The sequence below is a fragment of the Dermacentor silvarum genome, chromosome 7 (genome assembly GCF_013339745.2).
Source record: "Dermacentor silvarum isolate Dsil-2018 chromosome 7, BIME_Dsil_1.4, whole genome shotgun sequence".
In the NCBI taxonomy this organism is placed as follows: Eukaryota; Metazoa; Arthropoda; class Arachnida; order Ixodida; family Ixodidae; genus Dermacentor; species Dermacentor silvarum.
In genome coordinates, this window is record NC_051160.1 from 4,628,952 (window position 1) to 4,648,140 (window position 19,189).

Sequence of the window (19,189 nt, forward strand, 5' to 3'; positions counted from 1 at the left end):
CGCACAGCGTGCCTAACGGAGGAAGCACGACCCGCAAAGCAGCGGGCGGAGAAGCCTAACGGGGCAGCAACGCCGTAGCCCATGCCGCAGCTACAAAAAAAAACTACTATACGAGCATCACGTCGATGACCTGCGTGACCCCCTGCGCGGCGTTCGCAATATTCACGCGCGCGCTCTAGGTGAATCTGCACGCCTCATTCTGGGCACGCGCGCAAAAATGATTTTGACCGGACATAACGATGTCGACAAACGCAACATTTCGCGAACACTCGCGACTCTCCATCCCGATTATCCATGTATATTTTTCACCGACGCAAAAGATGAAACAAATCAAGCTCGGCCAAGTCCCCCCCCCCCCCTCCCCTCTAATTTCTTCTTCTTCTTTTTTTCCGGAGGGTGTTGTTTTCAACAAGCAAGCACACAAGTTATCCACTGGCGCAAAGGCGAGGGAGTGATGCAAACCGCCAACTAATGAGAACGGGAACGCAGAGAGAATGACAGCTAAAGTGTTTTATATTTACGCTTTAACCCATGGCACCTGAAAATAACAAACACTACGTTTTAAACATCAATGTCAATCAGAAGTTTGATTAGTGTATCACGAACTCGCATAAAGGGCGACACGAAACTTTGGTAAGCCCCCCTTGAGCATGTCCATGAAATCTCTCCGATCTCGAAACAGACGCGACCCAAAAGCGAGATAAATAATGGGAGGGGGGAGGGGGGGTGCAGTGGTCAAGTGTTCCACGTGAGACAACGCATTCTCCGCACACGTGCGTCATTTATTTCCTAGAACCGGTCAAAAAAGACTCCGTGGACGCCGGCCTCAGTTTTCGTTGGAGGAACATGCGCGAGGTAAATCAAAAGTTAGCGCTCGAGTTACCACTCGCAGAGCGAATACCAACGCAATTGTTTCATTATTTTTTTTTTTCTTCTTCTTTTTCTCGGGTGACTACCACAAACAGAACGCGACACTACGGCGACCGCGTTTATTACAAGCAGCGCGAGAATGCACGCCCTGCCTGCACGATGTCTCGAAACTTTTGCGACTTTTATAAGCGGCGCTAAATGAGCGTGTTCGCATCGCCGACTGGAAAGCGCCTGCGGCACGTACGATAATGACCGAATACCGCTAGGCGGGTTCATGAGGAAAACAATCTCGGTCGGCCGGGGCGCGCCCATTCACAACACACAAGGAGTTGCGCCAACAAGTGAAGTCGCGTCAGCCCCTTCCAAGGTCACAGCTTTGGCGGAGACTCCAAAGAACATGTGACCGAGCGTGGCCAGAGAATTAATTAGCATAACAAAAACCTTGAAGGTTACGCAGGTAATTAAGGTTGCCCGGAACAACCGCTCAACGGCGCGTTCAAACACCACACGCGACTTCTCCGAACTGTCACACAAACCAAAACTAGGAGCGCAACAAGTCGGCGAACAGCTGTTTTAAACTCCTCCAGTGACAGTCAAAGAAAACGCCAGCATTTCAAGTGCGATTCGTGGTATTTAGAGGCGCGCAAAAATTCCGCGAATGAGTGCTTCTAGTAACATAGCTAGCTTACGATGTATAACCCTTGCTTAGGGGCGACACTTGCAAACACGTAACGACATTCCTCGCGTGACAGCCGATATTGAATGCAATGACGCTGACAGGACACCTGTAACTTACACATGCAATGACGGACGAATAAATATGCAACACAGGAAATGGGAGAAGCGTTAGACAATATGAGAACGACTTCCAACTTACCTGCTTCAGCAGCACTCCTGTCAAAGCTTCGCCATCTTGTCACTACGTATCGACATCCGGGCACCTCAACAGGTAACCGAACTTCCGGATTTGCACAGGTGCATTTTTTCAATATTAACGGTAATATCATTTACCAGGCAAAGTTAAATCTTGAAGTCGCATTTGTAGTTTAATATATGAAATACTAATTGCGGGATTTTGTTTTTCTCGCGAGTGCACAAGTGTGGCACCTTCATATGTGTATCTCCGCTTCAGACGTCAAATAAAATCTTTATTTGTTTTAAAAGCTACTATAGCCCAAATTTTAAACTTAGTAATAACACAACTGCATAATATTTCACATTTTGTTGCAAATAAAATCAGTGTGGTGTAAACGAAAACGAAACTTAACTAGTTTCGCAACTTTATCGTTAGGGTTCAAACTGGCGTGCTCTGTGATGTGCACGAGTGCGCGCAAACAAGTCTCCAGAAATTCCGGAGTACTCATTCCCAGGGATTCAAAAAGCTCCGAGGGAAGCCGTACTGTAATGACAGGACCCGTAATACACAAATACATCCAACAGCGAGTCGATTTAACCGCTTTCGACGTCAAATGGATGCCGCAGAGTGCCAAGTTCCTTGCTTTCGGAGCATGTCCGGACGGCCAAGGAACGGTGAATGTGTACGAGCTGGACGGTTGTTCAGTGAACAAAACGCAACAGGTGCGTGATCCCGCTCTGCTGCCGTTTTTGTTTTTTCTCGTCTTGGAACTCGCTCGCTAATTATTTCTTCCCCAGCTTACACACCCACGAGGCGTGAAATGCGGTACGTTTGCGTCCTCGAGTAGGGAGGAACGCAACGTTACGACGGGCGGCTTTGACGGGAATTGGCGAATTTGGTGAGCTCGTCGTTAATTGTCGTTGAGAAGGACACTGTTCTGTATTCATTTGTTTACACGCAGGGACGTAGAACATCCAAGCCAGCCAGTTGTGTGCATTAGAGGCCACAGTAAAATCATAAACTCAGTTGATGGCATCGGCGACACTGACGGTTCTCCAGCGGTAGTAACAGGATGCAAAGATGGTATTGAGCGCTTACACATTTGATAGCCTCCGCGGCCTTACGTGATTTCAACGTTTAAGAGTAGCGTTATTCCTTCTTGCGTGTTGCAGGTTCCGTTAAGGTTTGGGACCCGAGAAAGCCAGAACAACCGACCGTGGTTATGGAACCCGCGCCGGAGCAGCAGAAGCTAGATTGTTGGGCAGTGTGCTTCGGTGAGCAACAAAATGCAGTGATGAATTGCATTCAGTGAACTGCGCGGATTCTCCAAATAAGTCGCTTTGCTTTTCATGTACCAAAAACCTTCGACAGGCAACGGCTACAGCGCAGTGGAACGGTGTGTCTGTGCTGGATACGAGAATGGCGACATCAAATTTTTTGACCTCAGAAATCTCGCCGTCACATGGGAGACCTGCGTCAAGTCAGGCGTAATGCTTTCATTCTTCTTACTGGCCCACTTTGGGTTTCTGTTCACTGGTTTACATTGTCACCTTGGCAAATCAAGAAAAAAGGGCAGGCACAAATGTCAATGAATCACATTTACTTACTAACGTGTCTTCAACAGGTCTGTAGCTTGGAGTTTGACCAGAAGTCCATCTATATGAATAAATTAGTCGCAACTGGAACTGGGTCCAACATACACGTCTTTGATCTGAGGACGAAGCACCCGAAAAGAGGATTTGCTCAACTGTCACATTCTGTGAGTGCTCATTTTATTGTTTTTATCTGCCAAAACAATAACTTTGCCATAGGGGCAGTCTTGATGCATCGAAGTTACTGTGAATTGAACAAGCAAGCAGAGTGCAATCAAAGCACAATGCAGCCAGACCCCACAAAGTGAAGTGCGCTGGAAAATTTGTTTAGCGGCATTGCCTCTGCATTGAGCCCAAACTGCATTGACTCAAGTGTGACAGAAAGTACCTCTGGCAATACTGCCAGCACTGCTTTTATGGGCTGGGTTCTGCCCTGCTGTTTCAAACAAACTTCTGCCACGGCAGGATGAAACAAACTCAACCATTTGGGCTGCACGACATTTGCCGCAAGACAGGGACATCTTTGCTACCTGTGCGGGTTCCGGAACGATCAACCTGTGGAAGTAGTGAGTTATCACGTTTTTGTTTCCCCACAAACATCATTAATAAAAGGAGCAGCAAAAAAATATTTCACATGTTGAAAATCACAACTGTTAGTACAGCGTAAACTGGAGCCATTAGCTGCTGAGACTGCCTTTCCTATAATAAGCATATGTAGAAGTTCCAAAATGTTTCCACCCATCGCAAGCATCGGTTATGTGCATACACTAGTGCTTTTCTAAAGTAATTTTGCTTGCTTTCTAATGCAGTACTGCATTATTTGTAAAATGTTAAAATATTTGCACACTTTTCACTACTTACAGCTATTTCACAAATCAGTCATGAGCAAACAAATCTTATGCTTCAGCATAGTTGTGTGTTCTAGATAAATCATTAGAAGAGCATTCACACATTTCAATTGCTTCCAGTTATTAGCCACTTATCACTAGTGATGCTACTTACTATCAAGCATGGTTCTGCATTATACTAGGTTGATTGTAAAAAAGAATTAAGGGAGTCGCAGGAGAGAGTTGACTGCACACAATTTTATACTGGGGCCGCTGTACACCCAGTCTTAATTGAATGCTGCTGGTATAGCTACCATTACGCTGCCGCATGCAAATGAAAGTGATTCCTGCTGCCAATGTGCAAGGTTAGTTGATTGGTGTACGACCACTGAATGACCAAATAAAACAGCACTTCAGTGCATTCTTGCCTGCTAGAAAGGGGCATTGATTGGAAGCAGTGTTTCTATTTTGCTTACTGCCTGTATCAGCAACCATATTTGCTTTCTTGTTTGTTGTTGTGGTGCTCAGTGGAGTAACACAATTTTGCCGGCACAGCTATTTGCAGTTTGTTTTGCCCACAAATGAGACATGACAGTCAGCATATCACCACGCATTTGGCCAATCAATGTGCAAATTCAAATATGTGGGACGGGGTGTTTTGCAGCAGTGGTACAAACAAATAGCTCTGGTATGAGTTGGCGATAGTGGATGTCATACACGGCTAATATAGCATTGTCTGCCTAAGACAGCTACAAGTGCACATTGCCAATTTGTTAAGCACTAATGCATTTACAATACACATCACACCCTGGATTCGCAAGTCGTCGTGCATTGGATTAGGCACTTTGGCACATCTTGAATATTCAAATGTCTTAAGTGACCAAGAAAACCTTGCAGTGTCAGAATTACATTGACTGTTTGGTTTAGGCAGAGCTTCCGTACAGCGTATTGAGTGCACAGTTTAGTGTGACTAAATTGTGCACTCAAAATTAGTCAATGTTAAGCTTTGCAATCAATTAAGTTAATAACCTTTGTTAAGGTGAGCTTGGATTGTGAATGCAAATGACTTGAGTTGTCCTTTAAATAATGAGAATGCCAGGGGCTGTATTGTTTTTGTCGGTTTCACTTTCAGTAGCCTACGCCTAGGGCAGAACGGCCATTGTTTCAATGAGGCCTCTCGTCAGACACCATAGGTAGCCACCCTACCATAGGTGCTATTCTCAACATGCATGGCGGCTGCACAGCCGCCATTATCCGCCATGTTGACTATCTTATTGGCTGTCGAGAGGTCACGTGCTATGAAATTTGTGCCAGGAAATGGAAGTTTTGCAAAATGCAATTTTGCGTTTTATCAGAACGACGAACTATGACGTGGAGCTGCACAGTATCGAATATTTTTTGTGGTCCTTGGCACCTATATTGCGACTTTAGCGCTTTAATAAAAAGAAAGTGGACGGTAGCGTTCAGAAGCCCGTGCAATGCATCTGCAATTTCGCGAATATGTGGTGGCGTTCCAAGATAGCTGGCATGTCAGCTTGTTGATTGGCTGAAGGAATATCCTGTGAAGAGCGTCACAGGAAGGGCCGTTTCGTAAACGTCAATTTGACGTTGCGCTGGGCCGCCATTGCAGAGATTTTCCGCCATAATTTGTGGTGCGACGAGCCGGGCGAATTTTGCTAATGAGCGGCCATATGCAATGGCAGTCGAGAGGCATGCGTATCGCCGCATTTTCCCCGTCATTTGGGGCTGTGAAAAATCTTTCATTCACAACGCGTGCTCATAGCATTTCCATCGCTCTAGGGTGGTGTTGGCATTTGTGTTTTGAACCATCATTTTCATTAAAAACACGTTTATTTGAAATATTTGTTGAAACTAGCAAACTTTGTGCGACTTTTTGCACTTTTCACTACTGCATTTGTATCCTAATCAATATTAATGACTTTTCGCGTCATTGGAGGCGGTGACAACGGCGACTTTTTAATTGATTAAAAGAAATGTACACAAGGCGACGCCTTGAAGTTTCCTCTCACAGTGCGAGTGAGCAGCGAAGTGAACAAGAGATGCCAGTACCAGCGGTGGCGTCGCACAAGCAAATGCCTGTAGCGTGCGCACCCCTATTGATGATATTCGGCCGCTTCTCAGCCAGACTAGTCGGGCTGAGTCAGTTGCGTTCACGAGATAGCCATAATGCGGCCTAGAGCGTGCACTCATCATCACTGGTAGGTCGCGTATGTTGTGTCAAGGTAGAAAACAAGCGCATGGGCGCCAATATACAATGACTCATTCCGTTTCGCGAGGACGGAAGCGAGAAACGATTTTGATGGAATAATCGTATGCTTTGAGCTAGCTGCTTTATTTTTACTGGATAGGAAAACTGTTTTGCTTTATCAAGAACGCTAGGTTCAATGCCTACATCACAGTTTCTTAGGTGAAACGTCAAATTTGCGTCACGTTACGAAAGCAAATTGGCGCTATCAGCGCCATTTTGTAAGCGTCACGCCTCGAAGAAAATGGTGGAATCTCCAGAATAGCGCCTCATATCATGTAAAAAAGTGCTCGTATCCCTGAAAGTGATCAGTCAAGAATATTGCACCTGTATTTGCCTGCAACATAAATTTTTTAAGCAGTGCAAACAGCTTAGCTCCTCATTCTTTTTGCAACATTTTCCTATATTGTGCTCCAGCCAATACCCTGATAAAAGAACCCACAAGGCTTCGGATGGCTGCGACGAAGGCGTGGCTGGTACGTTGACCCACCTCTGCAAAGCCTCTCTGGGCAATCAGCCAGTGTCGGCACTGGACTGGAATCCAGACATGCAAGGACTCTTCGCAACATGTACCTTTGACCAGACCCTCCATGTTGGCTTTGTCACTGGCTTGGCAAGCTGACCGCATTCTTATATCGTAACAGATGTACAGGGTGATATAAAAGTAACAGAAAACGTAAAAATTTAATTATCTGAAAAGTACAGCAAGATGCACAGAAATAAAGATCCTTTTTTGTAACAAAAACTTTTAATGCAAAAGTAACGTTTGTCACCAAGAGCTGGTGCTGTTGCAGCTCAACGTTCCTGAAGCGCTTGGATTTAAAGTAGACGGAAGCATCAACTGGTCAGCAGTCGAAATAAGCCAGAGATGTTTAGAGTATTGGTGGGAAAAAAGCAGGGAAGAGATTGATACGACCGGATCCGTTACAGACACAGGTAGCAGTACAAGGTAGATAGAGCTTTACGGAAGAGAAAAAAGATTAAGGAGATGTATACAAAAATGCTCAAATGAAAAGCATGTATAGCATATCTGATTAACTCAAGCAGCATGCGACCATTTGCCACCACCCACTTTGAAAGGGGATGCCAATAAAAATGTAACTGCTCTGACTAAGACTATATTTTAAAATGTCCCGTGTTCTGTGCATTTTTGTGAAAACCTCGTCAAGCTGTTGTTAAATTTTTACTTTTTTCTGTTACTTTTGGATCACCTCTGTGTATAAAAATCATTGAGGACGATACTCAGAGGGATTATATTTTGCTTACCATTTTCAACAAGCAAGTATTTTTGTTTCTGCTGTTACAAAACTTTCTCTCAAAGTGAAAGTAGAATGAGTGCAACACCCTCCATTGTTACATAAAAATAAAAGTGACACTAGTTGCCAATACATTTTTCCATGTGTCGTTTTTGCTTATCTCGGCAGGCAACAAAGAGTGAACCAAGATTCAAAATTTTTTAATTAGACTTGAAAAATGCCATAAAAAGGTTACTTTGGACAATATAGTTGCACAGAATATGTCATAAGGCTGTTTCACCTTTCTTACTCCAGCAATGTGTGACACATTGCCACTAGGCAGACGAACGCACATCCCCACAAGCTGTACAAAACTTATTTCTTTACATACAACAGTGTTGGATGCCTACAACTTAAAGTGCTCTGAATGTTGAGGCATCAAACGTTTTTAGGTACAAGGTCATCCACTGTTAGAAAAAACACCTCATCAATATCCCAGTACTAATGGCAGTTGAAATCCGGCATGAGCGTCTGAAGGCTATTTTTGTGTTTTAAAGATATTAGCCAAAGGCCGCTCTTTCCCTTGCTGTCCAAAAAGTTTTGAAGTTGCATTGGCTTGAATAGCAAATAAGTGTTTCCTCTGACAGTGGAAATATCTTTACCAGGATTGAACACCATTTGCAATACCTGACACACGTAACTAAATTTCCTCAGCTTGGCACATATTACAAGCTTGTAATACAACGAGGCACGTATACATTTTCTGCTCAAGTTGGCTACGGCTATTTACAAAATACACCACTTGTAACGAACGAGTGTGGTGCTGAGCGGTAAGTCAAGCGTGGTAAATCAGAGCTGTTTGGTTACTGTCATGCTAAATTGATCCTCCTCATGTGCCGTTCTATACAGTGCACAATTACTGCAACAATAAACAGCTTGCATCAGCAGAGTTACAAATTGCACAAACACTTCTCTTCAAAGCCAATTTGTTTCATCACTTGACAGCACATAAGCAGGAAAAGAAGGCAAGCACAGATCAATATTATCTTTGGTATCACTCACTTTGTGCTACGACAGGTTTACAGTAGAACTTTGTAGATACATAATTTTCTGTTTTACACATTCATGGTAGAGAATGTTGTAAAAAATAATGCCCCATTCAAATCTTATTTGTATAACATAATGTTGTGGCAAATATTAATCTTTCATATATACAGGTTGATTCAGAAGTATAGAAAGTAGCAAGATAATGTTTGCACACAAGTGCTCAAACACACTGGATATTTTAAAATGAAAAATCTTAGAGTAGTTACATTTATCACCAAGTGGAGGTGCTTCTGATAGGCCGGGAGTGCGCCACGTCTCCGATATAAATGTGACTGCTCGGATAAGTTTTTATTTTGTTTAAAAAAATCCCAATTTTCTGTGCATTTTTGCCTTTGCAATTAATTTTTCATCACCCCACATATGTTTCAATACATGTTGCTCTATAGTACATTGCAAGTGACCCTTGTTGTGTGTTAATTGGAATACCAAAATGTACACATTGACAGTAAGCCTTCAATTACGGTATAAGCCATACCAAAACAACAGTATGCATGCACAAAAGGCATGGCAGTTCTCAACTGCTTTAAAAATACAACGAAAAGGCACTTGGTGATGTCAATTCAACTGTAAGCAAGCACCCTCGTTTTATCACTTGTGACTTGTACTGACGATTATCGCTGCTGAGACATGTTAAACCTTTCGCCTCACAGATCAAGGCACATGAACGTTCAGGGAGTGCAAAAAATCTGGATTTATAACATGTATGTACAGACACCCCACTTTATAGTGTGTTTAAAACAAGTCAAGCAAGATTTAGTGCATACTACAGATAATGCAAAGAAATAACTGGCCATTAAAGAGCAATTAAATTTGAGACAATAATATTTGAATGTACAAGCGCAGTCACGCAGTCAAATTTGTTCAGACATCAAGATATGCGATAGGCACATGACAGCTCTATGAAAAATTACAAAACCAAGTCAACAACAGTGCCCAGTTTGGTTAATGAAGTGCATCGCATATAAAACAAAACGTAACAATGGTGCATTAAACATACAATAATCAAGCTTGTAAGTAATGTGCAGTTGCAGGCCCGCATGCTTGCATCTATCACAAAGAACTGTGCAGATGTGGACATACTGCACAATGTGCACAGTATGGTCCCCTCTTTAAGGGAACAACAATTTAGCGCTTGATATAACACTTGATATATAAACACAAGGTTTACAAATAATCTGTGGCTGCCGTGATGTATTGGGTAGACATCAACTGATAAAATGTCATTACGGATACCTTCTTGTCTAATCTGAGTTGTAATTGAGGCTGGTATTCTAATTAGGTGTTCCCTTTAAAAGCAGACCAGACTACACAAAAAACTGCTAGTACAGTTGTGAGCACAACCAAAGGATATTCACAAGAAAAGATTGCCTTCAAAGATGACGTCCTTCGTGGTATAAGGACATCTCCGAGCGGACTGATGAATAAAGCATCCACGTAGGCAGCAAACTTCACTGTGGAGGCGTGGCTATGCCTTGCAGGCGTTTTGCACAAATGGCTCTAACACTTTCCTGGCCCGCAGCCTCAGCCAGTGCCATGATGCGCTTGACATGGTCAGTGCGGTTCTGCCTGACTGCCAGCAGGTAGGCAGTCTTGAGACGGCCAGCCAGCATGTATGCTTCAACCTGGGTTTGCACGAAAAGCAGAGTAAGAAGAAAGCCAACACCAGAGCTGGTCTATGTTCTGCTTGTAGTATTGAGACAAAGTCTTGTTACCCATTTCCTGTAGCATGATGCTACTAAGGAAATATCTATGCATAACTGTTAAAAAAGTGCACTTCAGAGTTGGAAAAAGCTTCCTTGGTCTGGTATTCCAAACCAGGACTGCAGCAGCCACGTCTACCAAGACAGCTGAACCTAGTTATAATGGACAAGGATATAATGAATTATGGATGTAATGAAGTAAATTTCATTTGTTTCTCACCGATAGCATGTAACGAATATATGTTCGTAACGAATATTGAATATAACATAGGTATCTTCATGTCAGATGCGACTTCATCAAAACAAAGTTCAACTGTACAATATAAATACTCCATCAGGTGCTGTTCATAGGATATAAATATATGATATTCATTTGTTTCTTTGTCCAAAATTACATACTTGTAAACTTGGCTCTTCAATATTTCTAAGTGAATTTGAGGGCCTAAATAAATATTCTGCTTCCAACAATCGCTGGAGTTTTTTCCTTTTATTTGCAACAAATTTTATTCGAATCAACTCGGTAATCATTTAAGGGGAGCATTTCTTCCTTTCACATACATAAGATAAGCAGGTAGGCTAGCAAGAACTTCCTGTTTAGCAAATACCAAGAAAGGTGCATTGGAAAGACCTTGTTCAATCAATTCAATTCAAATCAGTTTACTTAAGGGGACATGCTCCTCAGACATATTTCTTTTTAAATAATGATGCTGGGCGAATGAAAATTCTACCACTTGTAGAGCTTGATCTCTTCATTCGAAATCTACATTTAGTTTTCGGATATCTCGATGCTGTCATGTCCTAAGTGCCATGCATAAGTGAGAAGCAGTGCATGTTTGTGCAGCTGCTGGACATAGCAATTAGCATGATAGAGCAGTGCAAAATTATTTTTCCTATCCCTAACACTCCACTGAGTGCTAATAAGCAAGATAATGTGATTCCCTTTACAGGCAACATTTTAAGAGAATTTCGTATCTGGTGCTTCATATTCAGTGGCTGGTGCCCGAGTACATTAAAAATTTTCATCCTTAAGAAAATAAAGTGATAGCATTAAATTCTAGATAAGTGCATTCTACATATCCTAAAAATTACGCCCATCAAATGTGGTCTTGATTGGAACCCAATAAGTACATAAAATGTTGTGCACAGACGCCTTGTTTTGCCCAAAATATGAAGTTGAGAAAAATGCGATTGAAAGTTATAAAAGCTCTTTACTTCTGTTAATTATTATTATTACTTCCCAGCGAGATTGTAATGCAGCAAAGCTAACCTTGGAGAGAAAAAGCTTAGGCCTACCACCTTGCACGAGCCCAATGGCGTGCGACACCGTGGTTTGACGCATCGCGCGCTTGAAAATGTGTCATATCTGTGCCTTTTCTTGCCACCTCGAGTGCTTTAACCGAGTTTATTATACTTTTCCCGATCATTTCTGGCTCTGATTTCATCATATGTGAAATAGGAGAGATTAATGTTGCTGAAACAACTAAAAACACAAAACCTGTTTCTTTAATGAGAATCGCCGTTTTTTGACCCGCCTCTCCCCTTAATAAGTTCTTATACAAGAAAGAGGAGCTAAAGGCCATGTGGCCTCTGTCTCCTGTTCATCCTACTAGTATTTACTAAGCTCATTGGCTAGCTTACTGAGATGAGTGTCCCAAGAGAGGTTATCTTGGAATCAGATCCCCAAGAATTGAATTTTTGCGCTTTTACTTGTTCTAGGCACTTCCTTTGAAACAAAACAGTTTTATTACTAAGCAATTGCTTGTTTTCCAGTTTGAATATTATACAGTTCATTTTATTAACACTTAATTGCAGCTTGTTTATGTACAACCAGTCCAGACATTAAACTTAAATATTCATTGATTAATTTGTCAAAATATTGCCAGGAAACGTTCATGAACATTTGTGTTGTTGGCGTACATGATTATGTTAAGTGAGGAAGGAATGCTTGGTAGGTTGTTTATGTAGAGGTTAAATAATAAGGGACCATGTGTGTTGCCCTGCGGGACACCAGTCTTTATTTTGAAAAAGGACAAGGTGAGTTGATTAAATTAAACAAATTGATACCGTTCAGTCAAGTAACTGTAACGTTTCATTAGCTCCAATGGCATTCCATGGATGCCATAGTCAAAGTTTAGGCAGGAGTATACTATGGTTCACACTATCGAATGCTTTACGCAGGTCCAAGAATAAGCCTATCGTGAATAATCATTTCTCAATGTTTTGTAATACTTTGCTTGACATTTAAGAGCGCATGTTCACAAGACATGTTTTTGAAAACTATATTGTGCCTCACTAATTACAGCATACTTCCTCACAAAACCTTCCAATCGTGTGCTTATAACAGTTTCAAAAAGCTTTGAAAGAAGCAGTAATATTGATAGTGGTCTGAAATTGTTTCCAGTGCGGTCAGCACCGCCTTTATGAACTGGCCAAACTCTGGCTATTTAAAGTTTGTTTGGGAAAATTTCAGATTCAAGCATTCTATTGATAATGTGGCCTAGGACTTTTGAAATGATATCGGATACATATTTTATAGGAGACGTCATAATAATGTCGAATCCTGCAGCAGTATTGCTATTAAAGCCAGCGACCAGGTGTCGTTGGAAATGTACAGACTGTTTTAGTACAATAAATGTTATCTCATCTTGGTTTTCGATAGCAACATTGCTACAACATTGAACAAAGTGAGTGTTTAAACCGGTGACTGCTTCAACTTCAGCAAGGGTGCCACTTAAAGAGGAGATGTGGAGAATTTCAGAGTTCTCTTTCTTTCCAGTCAGATTCCTAACTTTCTGCCAAATTTTCCTTGGATTGGTATAAATGCGACAGAATATTTTTTCACAGTGGTGTTCTTTCACTCTTTTTAGTTCTGAATTAGTTACGGTATTTCTTAAATTTAGCTAATTCATCAATATTTCGCGTTCTAAGAAAGGTATGGTACATTTTAGTTATGTGGATTTTCCTGAAAAGTGTAGCATTCATCCACAGCTTTTTTTTATTTTCATATATCGTATTGTGCTACTGCGCTGTGGGAATGCCGTATCATAGCAAGCAACCAATTTATAAAAAAAATGAATTGTATGTCTCACTTGGGTCACTCTCTAGGAGTTCAGTTTCTCAATTGATTTCACTGATAAGACAGCAAAAAAATGTTAGTGCAGTGGTGTCATTGAGGCGATAAGAATATTCAGGCGCATTACGCTTGATTTTTTTAGGGCATGGCAAAACGCAAAAGATTGGGAGATGATCGCTTATGTCGACAGAAATGACGCCAGCTTTCAAAGTAGGTGTTTGTACATTGGCGATACAAACATCTAATAAAGTGGCACTGTGTGCTGTCACATGTGCAGGCAACATTATAATGTTAAAACATGCGTAAGAGTGCAGCAACTGGTAAAATTCTCTGGTTATTGTGTCCTCAGCCACCATATTTATATTCATGTCACCTAGCATTGCAAACATTCTGCTTGTTCTGCTGAGTTAAAGCAACAGCTTATCCATGTAAGAGAATTCCCTTTTGTTTCCAGAAGGTGGTTTGTAGATTATGTAACTGTTCCTGTTTTAAGATGGATGGTAAGGCATTCAATATTCTGACTGATTAGCAAAATATCTGTAATTATCTTTGAATGAAGGCCGTTCTGCACATAGGCTGCTTGCACACATAGGTTCTGTTTATTCTGTGGTGCATGTAATGCTTGAGCCATAAAGGACTGTTCGTCATCAAATAACCATGTTTCACTAAAAAGCAATACGTCAAACTGAGCATTGGTCTGTCTGAGTAATCCGTCTATGTTGTCGTGCTTATTCCTTATACTTTGGATTTTAAAATAAAAATTTTAAAGATGCTTTTGAAAACCGAAAGATATGTTTCAACATTCACAGTTTTGGATCGAATCCATTTCTGTCCAGAAATATATACAAATTCAGACGAGATACGATTAGCTTATCATCTTGCTCATGTCATCAGCGCTGAAAATGTGCAAGACAGGCGACGTTTCATTTTGCCTGGCCAATACATTCCCTCCAGACGCCCAGACATATTTCCAACCAACCTCCTGCTTCCTCTGTTTCACAGCGCTCAGTAGCTGTTTATTCTGCCGAGTTAGGTGTTCACTAATGAACACCTAACTGTTAATGATCACCTTAATTGACGAGTTGCTGTGCAAACCACTGAACATCTGTTCAAGTTTGCTAGTACCAAGTCTGCTAGTAGAAACAGTCTACTAGTGATATAGTACATTAGCATACTAGTCAGCTAGTGCTAGTGCAAATATAGCACACTCTTGTGGTTGGAACTTGCAGTCCATCAGGTTGAGTGTTACACAGGCATTTCTCTACAAATTTAATACAGTACAGCCATGAGGCCTTGAGGCTGTTTCATTAAGCTTTCATTGTGCCCAATGACATTTAGGCATAGTTTTCGTTGATGAAAAGCAATGAAAAATGTTTTCTTGGCAACTTGAGACGACAGGCAGATAATCCTGGGTTCAAGTACAACTCACGTAAAGAATTACTACGGCTTATGTTGCAAACAAAGTAAAAAGATTTTGTTTCTTGGCAATTTCTCCTTTTTAAATATGAAAACATTGTGCATGTTCATGCTGAACACGATGGTCGCTAAAGATATAGACGGCAAAGGTAAATACTAAACAGCACAGCAACTTACTTTGTTCACGTCCTTCTTCAGACATTTGACTAGCAGGTCTAAATCCTTTTTCTGCAGAAAAGAAATTACATAATATTGTAATTGCATGAGATATCTACCATTAAGGAAGAAGTATCCACATTGACAAATATTAATATGGAAAAACTTATAGTGATCTACAACTATATTGCAATACAAAAGTTTGTTAGCATTTACAATTAAGCAATAAGCCTCCTCCAAGCCTTAACTCAAATAATCAGACTGGTTGAGCCAACTGAGCATAGTTCCCTACCAGGACATACATGAAAATGAGCAAAAATACTTGTGTTTAAACATGCAGCGGTCTTGTTCGTAAGGCCACAAAAGCCCATAAAAACAGCATATAAAACGGCGAGTTTGCCATTATTATTTGTTGCTATTTATTTTGCAATACTGCAGGCCTGATAGGCCCAAGCAAGAGTGGATTATCAAACAAAGATTAGTACAAATGTGGGTTCACAAAATAAAGTTAACCAATAGCTCACACATTAAAAAATTAATTGCAACAAACAAAGAAATAGACTAAAGCAACAACATCTGTTCCAGTGCTTTTAAGTTGATGAAGAAAGATTGAACTTACAAGTAGTGTAAAAGCGAAAAAAACAAAAGACAATATGTAAATATAATTGTATAACACAATCATGCCATAAAAGCCTCCAAATTGACAAGCACAAAAGTCATGACCTACACTTCAAAGCAAACATCAGTGTAAAATACTGAAGGCAGCTGCATTTCACATAAATGATGAAATAAAACATGGCCTATCATTAGATAATGAGTGCTAAGAAAAAGAAGTACTACTCCCAACTTCAAAAGTTCTTGGAGCACAAAATTAGGGGGGGAGAGAAAACAGAATTCCTTTGCAACCAGCAATTCCTCCCTAAATTAAAAGGTGCAGTGGATGCTTCCTAGCCTGATCATCACATTGCTTAGCTAAATATACCAGGCTGAGTGATGAAGTTGCAAGGAGATGTAATTTTTTCGCAAATTCTGTGCTTTAAAAACTTATGTGGTCAGCTGTAGTTCACTATCCTTTTCAAAGGCTCAAGGTTAGCGTATGTTTTGAGATGCAATGTTGAAGCAGGCATCTTAAGCATGTGGCTTGTTAAAGCAGTTTTTGGCCATTGCTCTTTGCACTCAGTAAAAAGACAGGTATAAAGAAGGGTGGCAATTAATAAGATTTGTACATATGTCTTCGGCAACCTACATCATCTTCAGAGCGCACCAGCTCTTGCAAAGCAGCAAGCACAACAGTATCGGTGTCGTAGCGGTCTGGGTAGCCACAGCTCTCAATGCATCTAACCAGGCGCTCTACTTGTGACACAGCTCCAGCTGAAACAAGGGTCTGGGCTGCACGCTCAAACACTAAAGACCCATCCAAGTGATTTTCCTGCAGGTTAAAAAAGAGAAAGAAGAAAGGAATGAAATTCGTGATTACATTGCACCAATGATTCCAAAATGCATATTAACCTGGGTATAATTACGCTGCCATCTAAAGAAGTGTAAAATATAGTCACAAGCTTACTAAAAAGAGTATAGTCGCCTTTTTAAAAGTAGTACTGCAGCCAACATAACATGAAAGGGTCTGGCCTAAATCTAATTCAGCAAACGCCTGTGTGTTCCACTGAGAGTAGAACAAAGCTGTAGTGGATAGCCATAGCTTCTTTCTGGGGTTTTACGTGCCAAAACCAGTTCTGATTATGAGGCACACCGTAATGGAGGGCTCCGGATTAATTTTGACCACCTGGGGTTCTTTAGCGTGCACTACAATGCAAGCACACAGGCGTTCTTGCATTTTGCCTCCATCAAAATGCAGCCGCCGCGGCCGGGATTCGATCCCGCAACCTCGTGCTCAGCAGCGCAACGCCTTAGCTGACTGAGCCACCCCGGCGGGTCAGTGGATAGCCATAGCCATCAAGCCACTAGGGCAGGTGACCATGGCGCACTTTCCTCAAGTTGCCTGAGATAGGAAATACAATAGATCATTCACAACACACTATGATGTGTAATGCACACTTTTCCAAGAGCAAAGTAGAAAAAACAAGTGTCACCTGGATGATGCGAAATGCCAGACCGAAGCCTTCCTCTACATTTCTTCCATTGACAAGCACCTTGAAAAAACGATAATTCAACAGTTGAAAATGTTAGATTGCAAAGAAAGCTTTTGAAACATCAAGCAAAAATATGTCAGAGCAGAAAACAATCTGAAGGATGTGCTAACAAAGTGAGCAGAAAGGCTCACTGAAAAGATCACTGCCCAGTATCTGTGTCTGTCATCAGACAGCCACTTGATTCTGGGCCCTGCCATTGATTAAACTTTCCCCACTTTAAAGGCAAGTAAACACAATTAGTCTGATATGAGAGGGCAAATGTTTGAGCCAATAAGAGTGCAGCTATTTATGCAAATGCAGTGTTTACTGTGCAGGATTGGGTGTAGTTTCCTAGGTACTTGCTTACCAGGCAGGCTAGGTCGCTCTTCATCGGCGTGTCACCAAAGAGAGTTGGTGCGACACATTCGGCATTGTCCTTCTGGCGAGGCTGCAGCAGCTTCTCCTGTTCAGTCTCGCGCGTGCTCAAAAACCGCGTGATGTCAATCTGCATGTTCACCATGCTAACGTTCCTGCACGCAAGGCATGGAGAACTGTAAGTACCAGCGTGCTTCTCCAACTTTCTACAAAAAAAAGGTCTCGAAATCTGAATGCTGCATATAACATGTTGAAACAACCTTTTTGAAATGTCAAAATAATACCCTTTGCCACAAGAGCACTTTCAATTAGCTTGAGTCAATGCCTATCTGTTTTGGGGCACATCTGGCATTGCTACATGTAATTTTCAAGCATGCTCGATTTTGGTCCTGCTGTACTCAAGCACTACTCAGCTTCAATTACACTCCCTTAATAAACACCAAACATACTTCAGAGTTTAATGGCTCACAGCAACACATAAGCTATGAGGGACGTTGCAGTGGTCACTTCGGGTTAATCTCGACAACCTGGAGTCCTACACTGAAAGATAAGCATGTGAGCCAGGAAACAGCTAAGTCAGCAAGAGGTCTCAAGAGCCCCTTTAAAAGGACACGGAAGAGGAACATTAAGCTGTATAAGTAAATTATGAGTCTGCAATAGCAAAATGGCCAGTGTTAGTGTGAGATTAAGTCTGGTAAGCCAGAAAAAATGCAAAAAATAAAAATGGGTGGTGATGCCACCCCAGTGTTCTTGCACCAGCTCACCAAGATATCATTGGTAATGACAGCCTCTAATTGGGTCTAATCAATTGCTTATCAGCAAAACAGGACTACACAGCATTCTAAGTGAACTAAACACTCAACATAACAAGTAGTGAGGAGATTTCGGGAGCCAAGATGGCTAAAAATATAATTACAGTTAAACCCGGATATAACGAAATTGACAAATTCCCCAAAAACTTCGTTATAAAGAGGATTTCGTTATATGCAGGTTCGGCATGAAAATTCGAAAAAGAAACGCTTCCCGTATTTACTCGATTCTAACGCGCCCTCGATTGTAACGCGCACCCGTTTTCCGTGACCAAAAGATAAGAAAAGAAAGCCTTTACAGTATCGCGCACCTCATGCTTTCATACAGAAATACAACTATCGCTCAAGATTTACTCCCAATACACTAAAGTTGCGATTAACAAAAAAGTCCCGTGGACGCATGTCGTTTCGAAGTTTTTTTTTTCTTCAACATCAACTGGAAAAGGAGAGTGCCGGCTTGGCGGGCTAGGCCAGCTGTAGCAAGCGGCGGGATCAGGTTTGAATGAAGGGAGGGGGAAAGGTCACGCCCGCGGTGGCAAGATCGCCGGGTCGAGGGATGCAAGCCCGCCTCACGCACGCTCGCATGCACGCACACGTGCGCTCGCTCTCGCCTCGCAGTCGCCGTGAATTCGAGTGCGCCAAGCGCGCCGCCGCCACTTTGCATTCCGTCACGGCGGAGAAGGTGCTTCCGGTTGCTGCTCACGCAGAAATAACAAAATTTGGGGCGAAATCTCTAGGTTGTTGGCGGGGAAAATGCATTATTTCGAAGGGATCTCCC

At 41.8% G+C, this 19,189-nt stretch overlaps 3 protein-coding genes across 4 annotated transcripts in view; 1 reads left to right on the plus strand and 2 right to left on the minus strand.

Annotated features, from left to right (window-relative positions):
* Window positions 1-1,807, minus strand: part of LOC119457465 (serine/threonine-protein kinase PAK mbt) — a 74,291-nt gene extending 72,484 nt beyond the window's left edge. For both annotated transcript variants that reach the window (XM_037719032.2, XM_037719031.2), the window contains exon 1: window positions 1,748-1,807. The gene's annotated coding sequence lies outside the window, so the exon portion shown is untranslated. The remainder of the gene's footprint in view (window positions 1-1,747) is intronic.
* A 377-nt stretch (window positions 1,808-2,184) lies between these two features.
* On the plus strand, window positions 2,185-7,799 carry LOC119457467 (dynein axonemal assembly factor 10-like). The gene is made up of 8 exons (XM_037719033.2): window positions 2,185-2,448; window positions 2,524-2,624; window positions 2,688-2,809; window positions 2,899-3,000; window positions 3,098-3,213; window positions 3,351-3,485; window positions 3,784-3,884; window positions 6,829-7,799. Exons 1-8 carry the CDS (start codon window positions 2,185-2,187, stop codon window positions 7,031-7,033), a joined length of 1,146 nt encoding a protein of 381 aa, XP_037574961.2. The 3' UTR covers window positions 7,034-7,799.
* A 417-nt stretch (window positions 7,800-8,216) lies between these two features.
* Window positions 8,217-19,189, minus strand: part of LOC119458414 (zinc finger FYVE domain-containing protein 26-like) — a 90,486-nt gene continuing 79,513 nt past the window's right edge. The window contains exons 30-34 of the mRNA XM_037720252.2: window positions 17,595-17,757; window positions 17,189-17,248; window positions 16,345-16,527; window positions 15,120-15,170; window positions 8,217-10,375 (exon numbers count right to left, since the gene is read on the minus strand). Coding sequence (XP_037576180.2) covers window positions 10,202-10,375; window positions 15,120-15,170; window positions 16,345-16,527; window positions 17,189-17,248; window positions 17,595-17,757 — 631 coding nt within the window. The 3' untranslated portion in view covers window positions 8,217-10,201. The remainder of the gene's footprint in view (window positions 10,376-15,119; window positions 15,171-16,344; window positions 16,528-17,188; window positions 17,249-17,594; window positions 17,758-19,189) is intronic.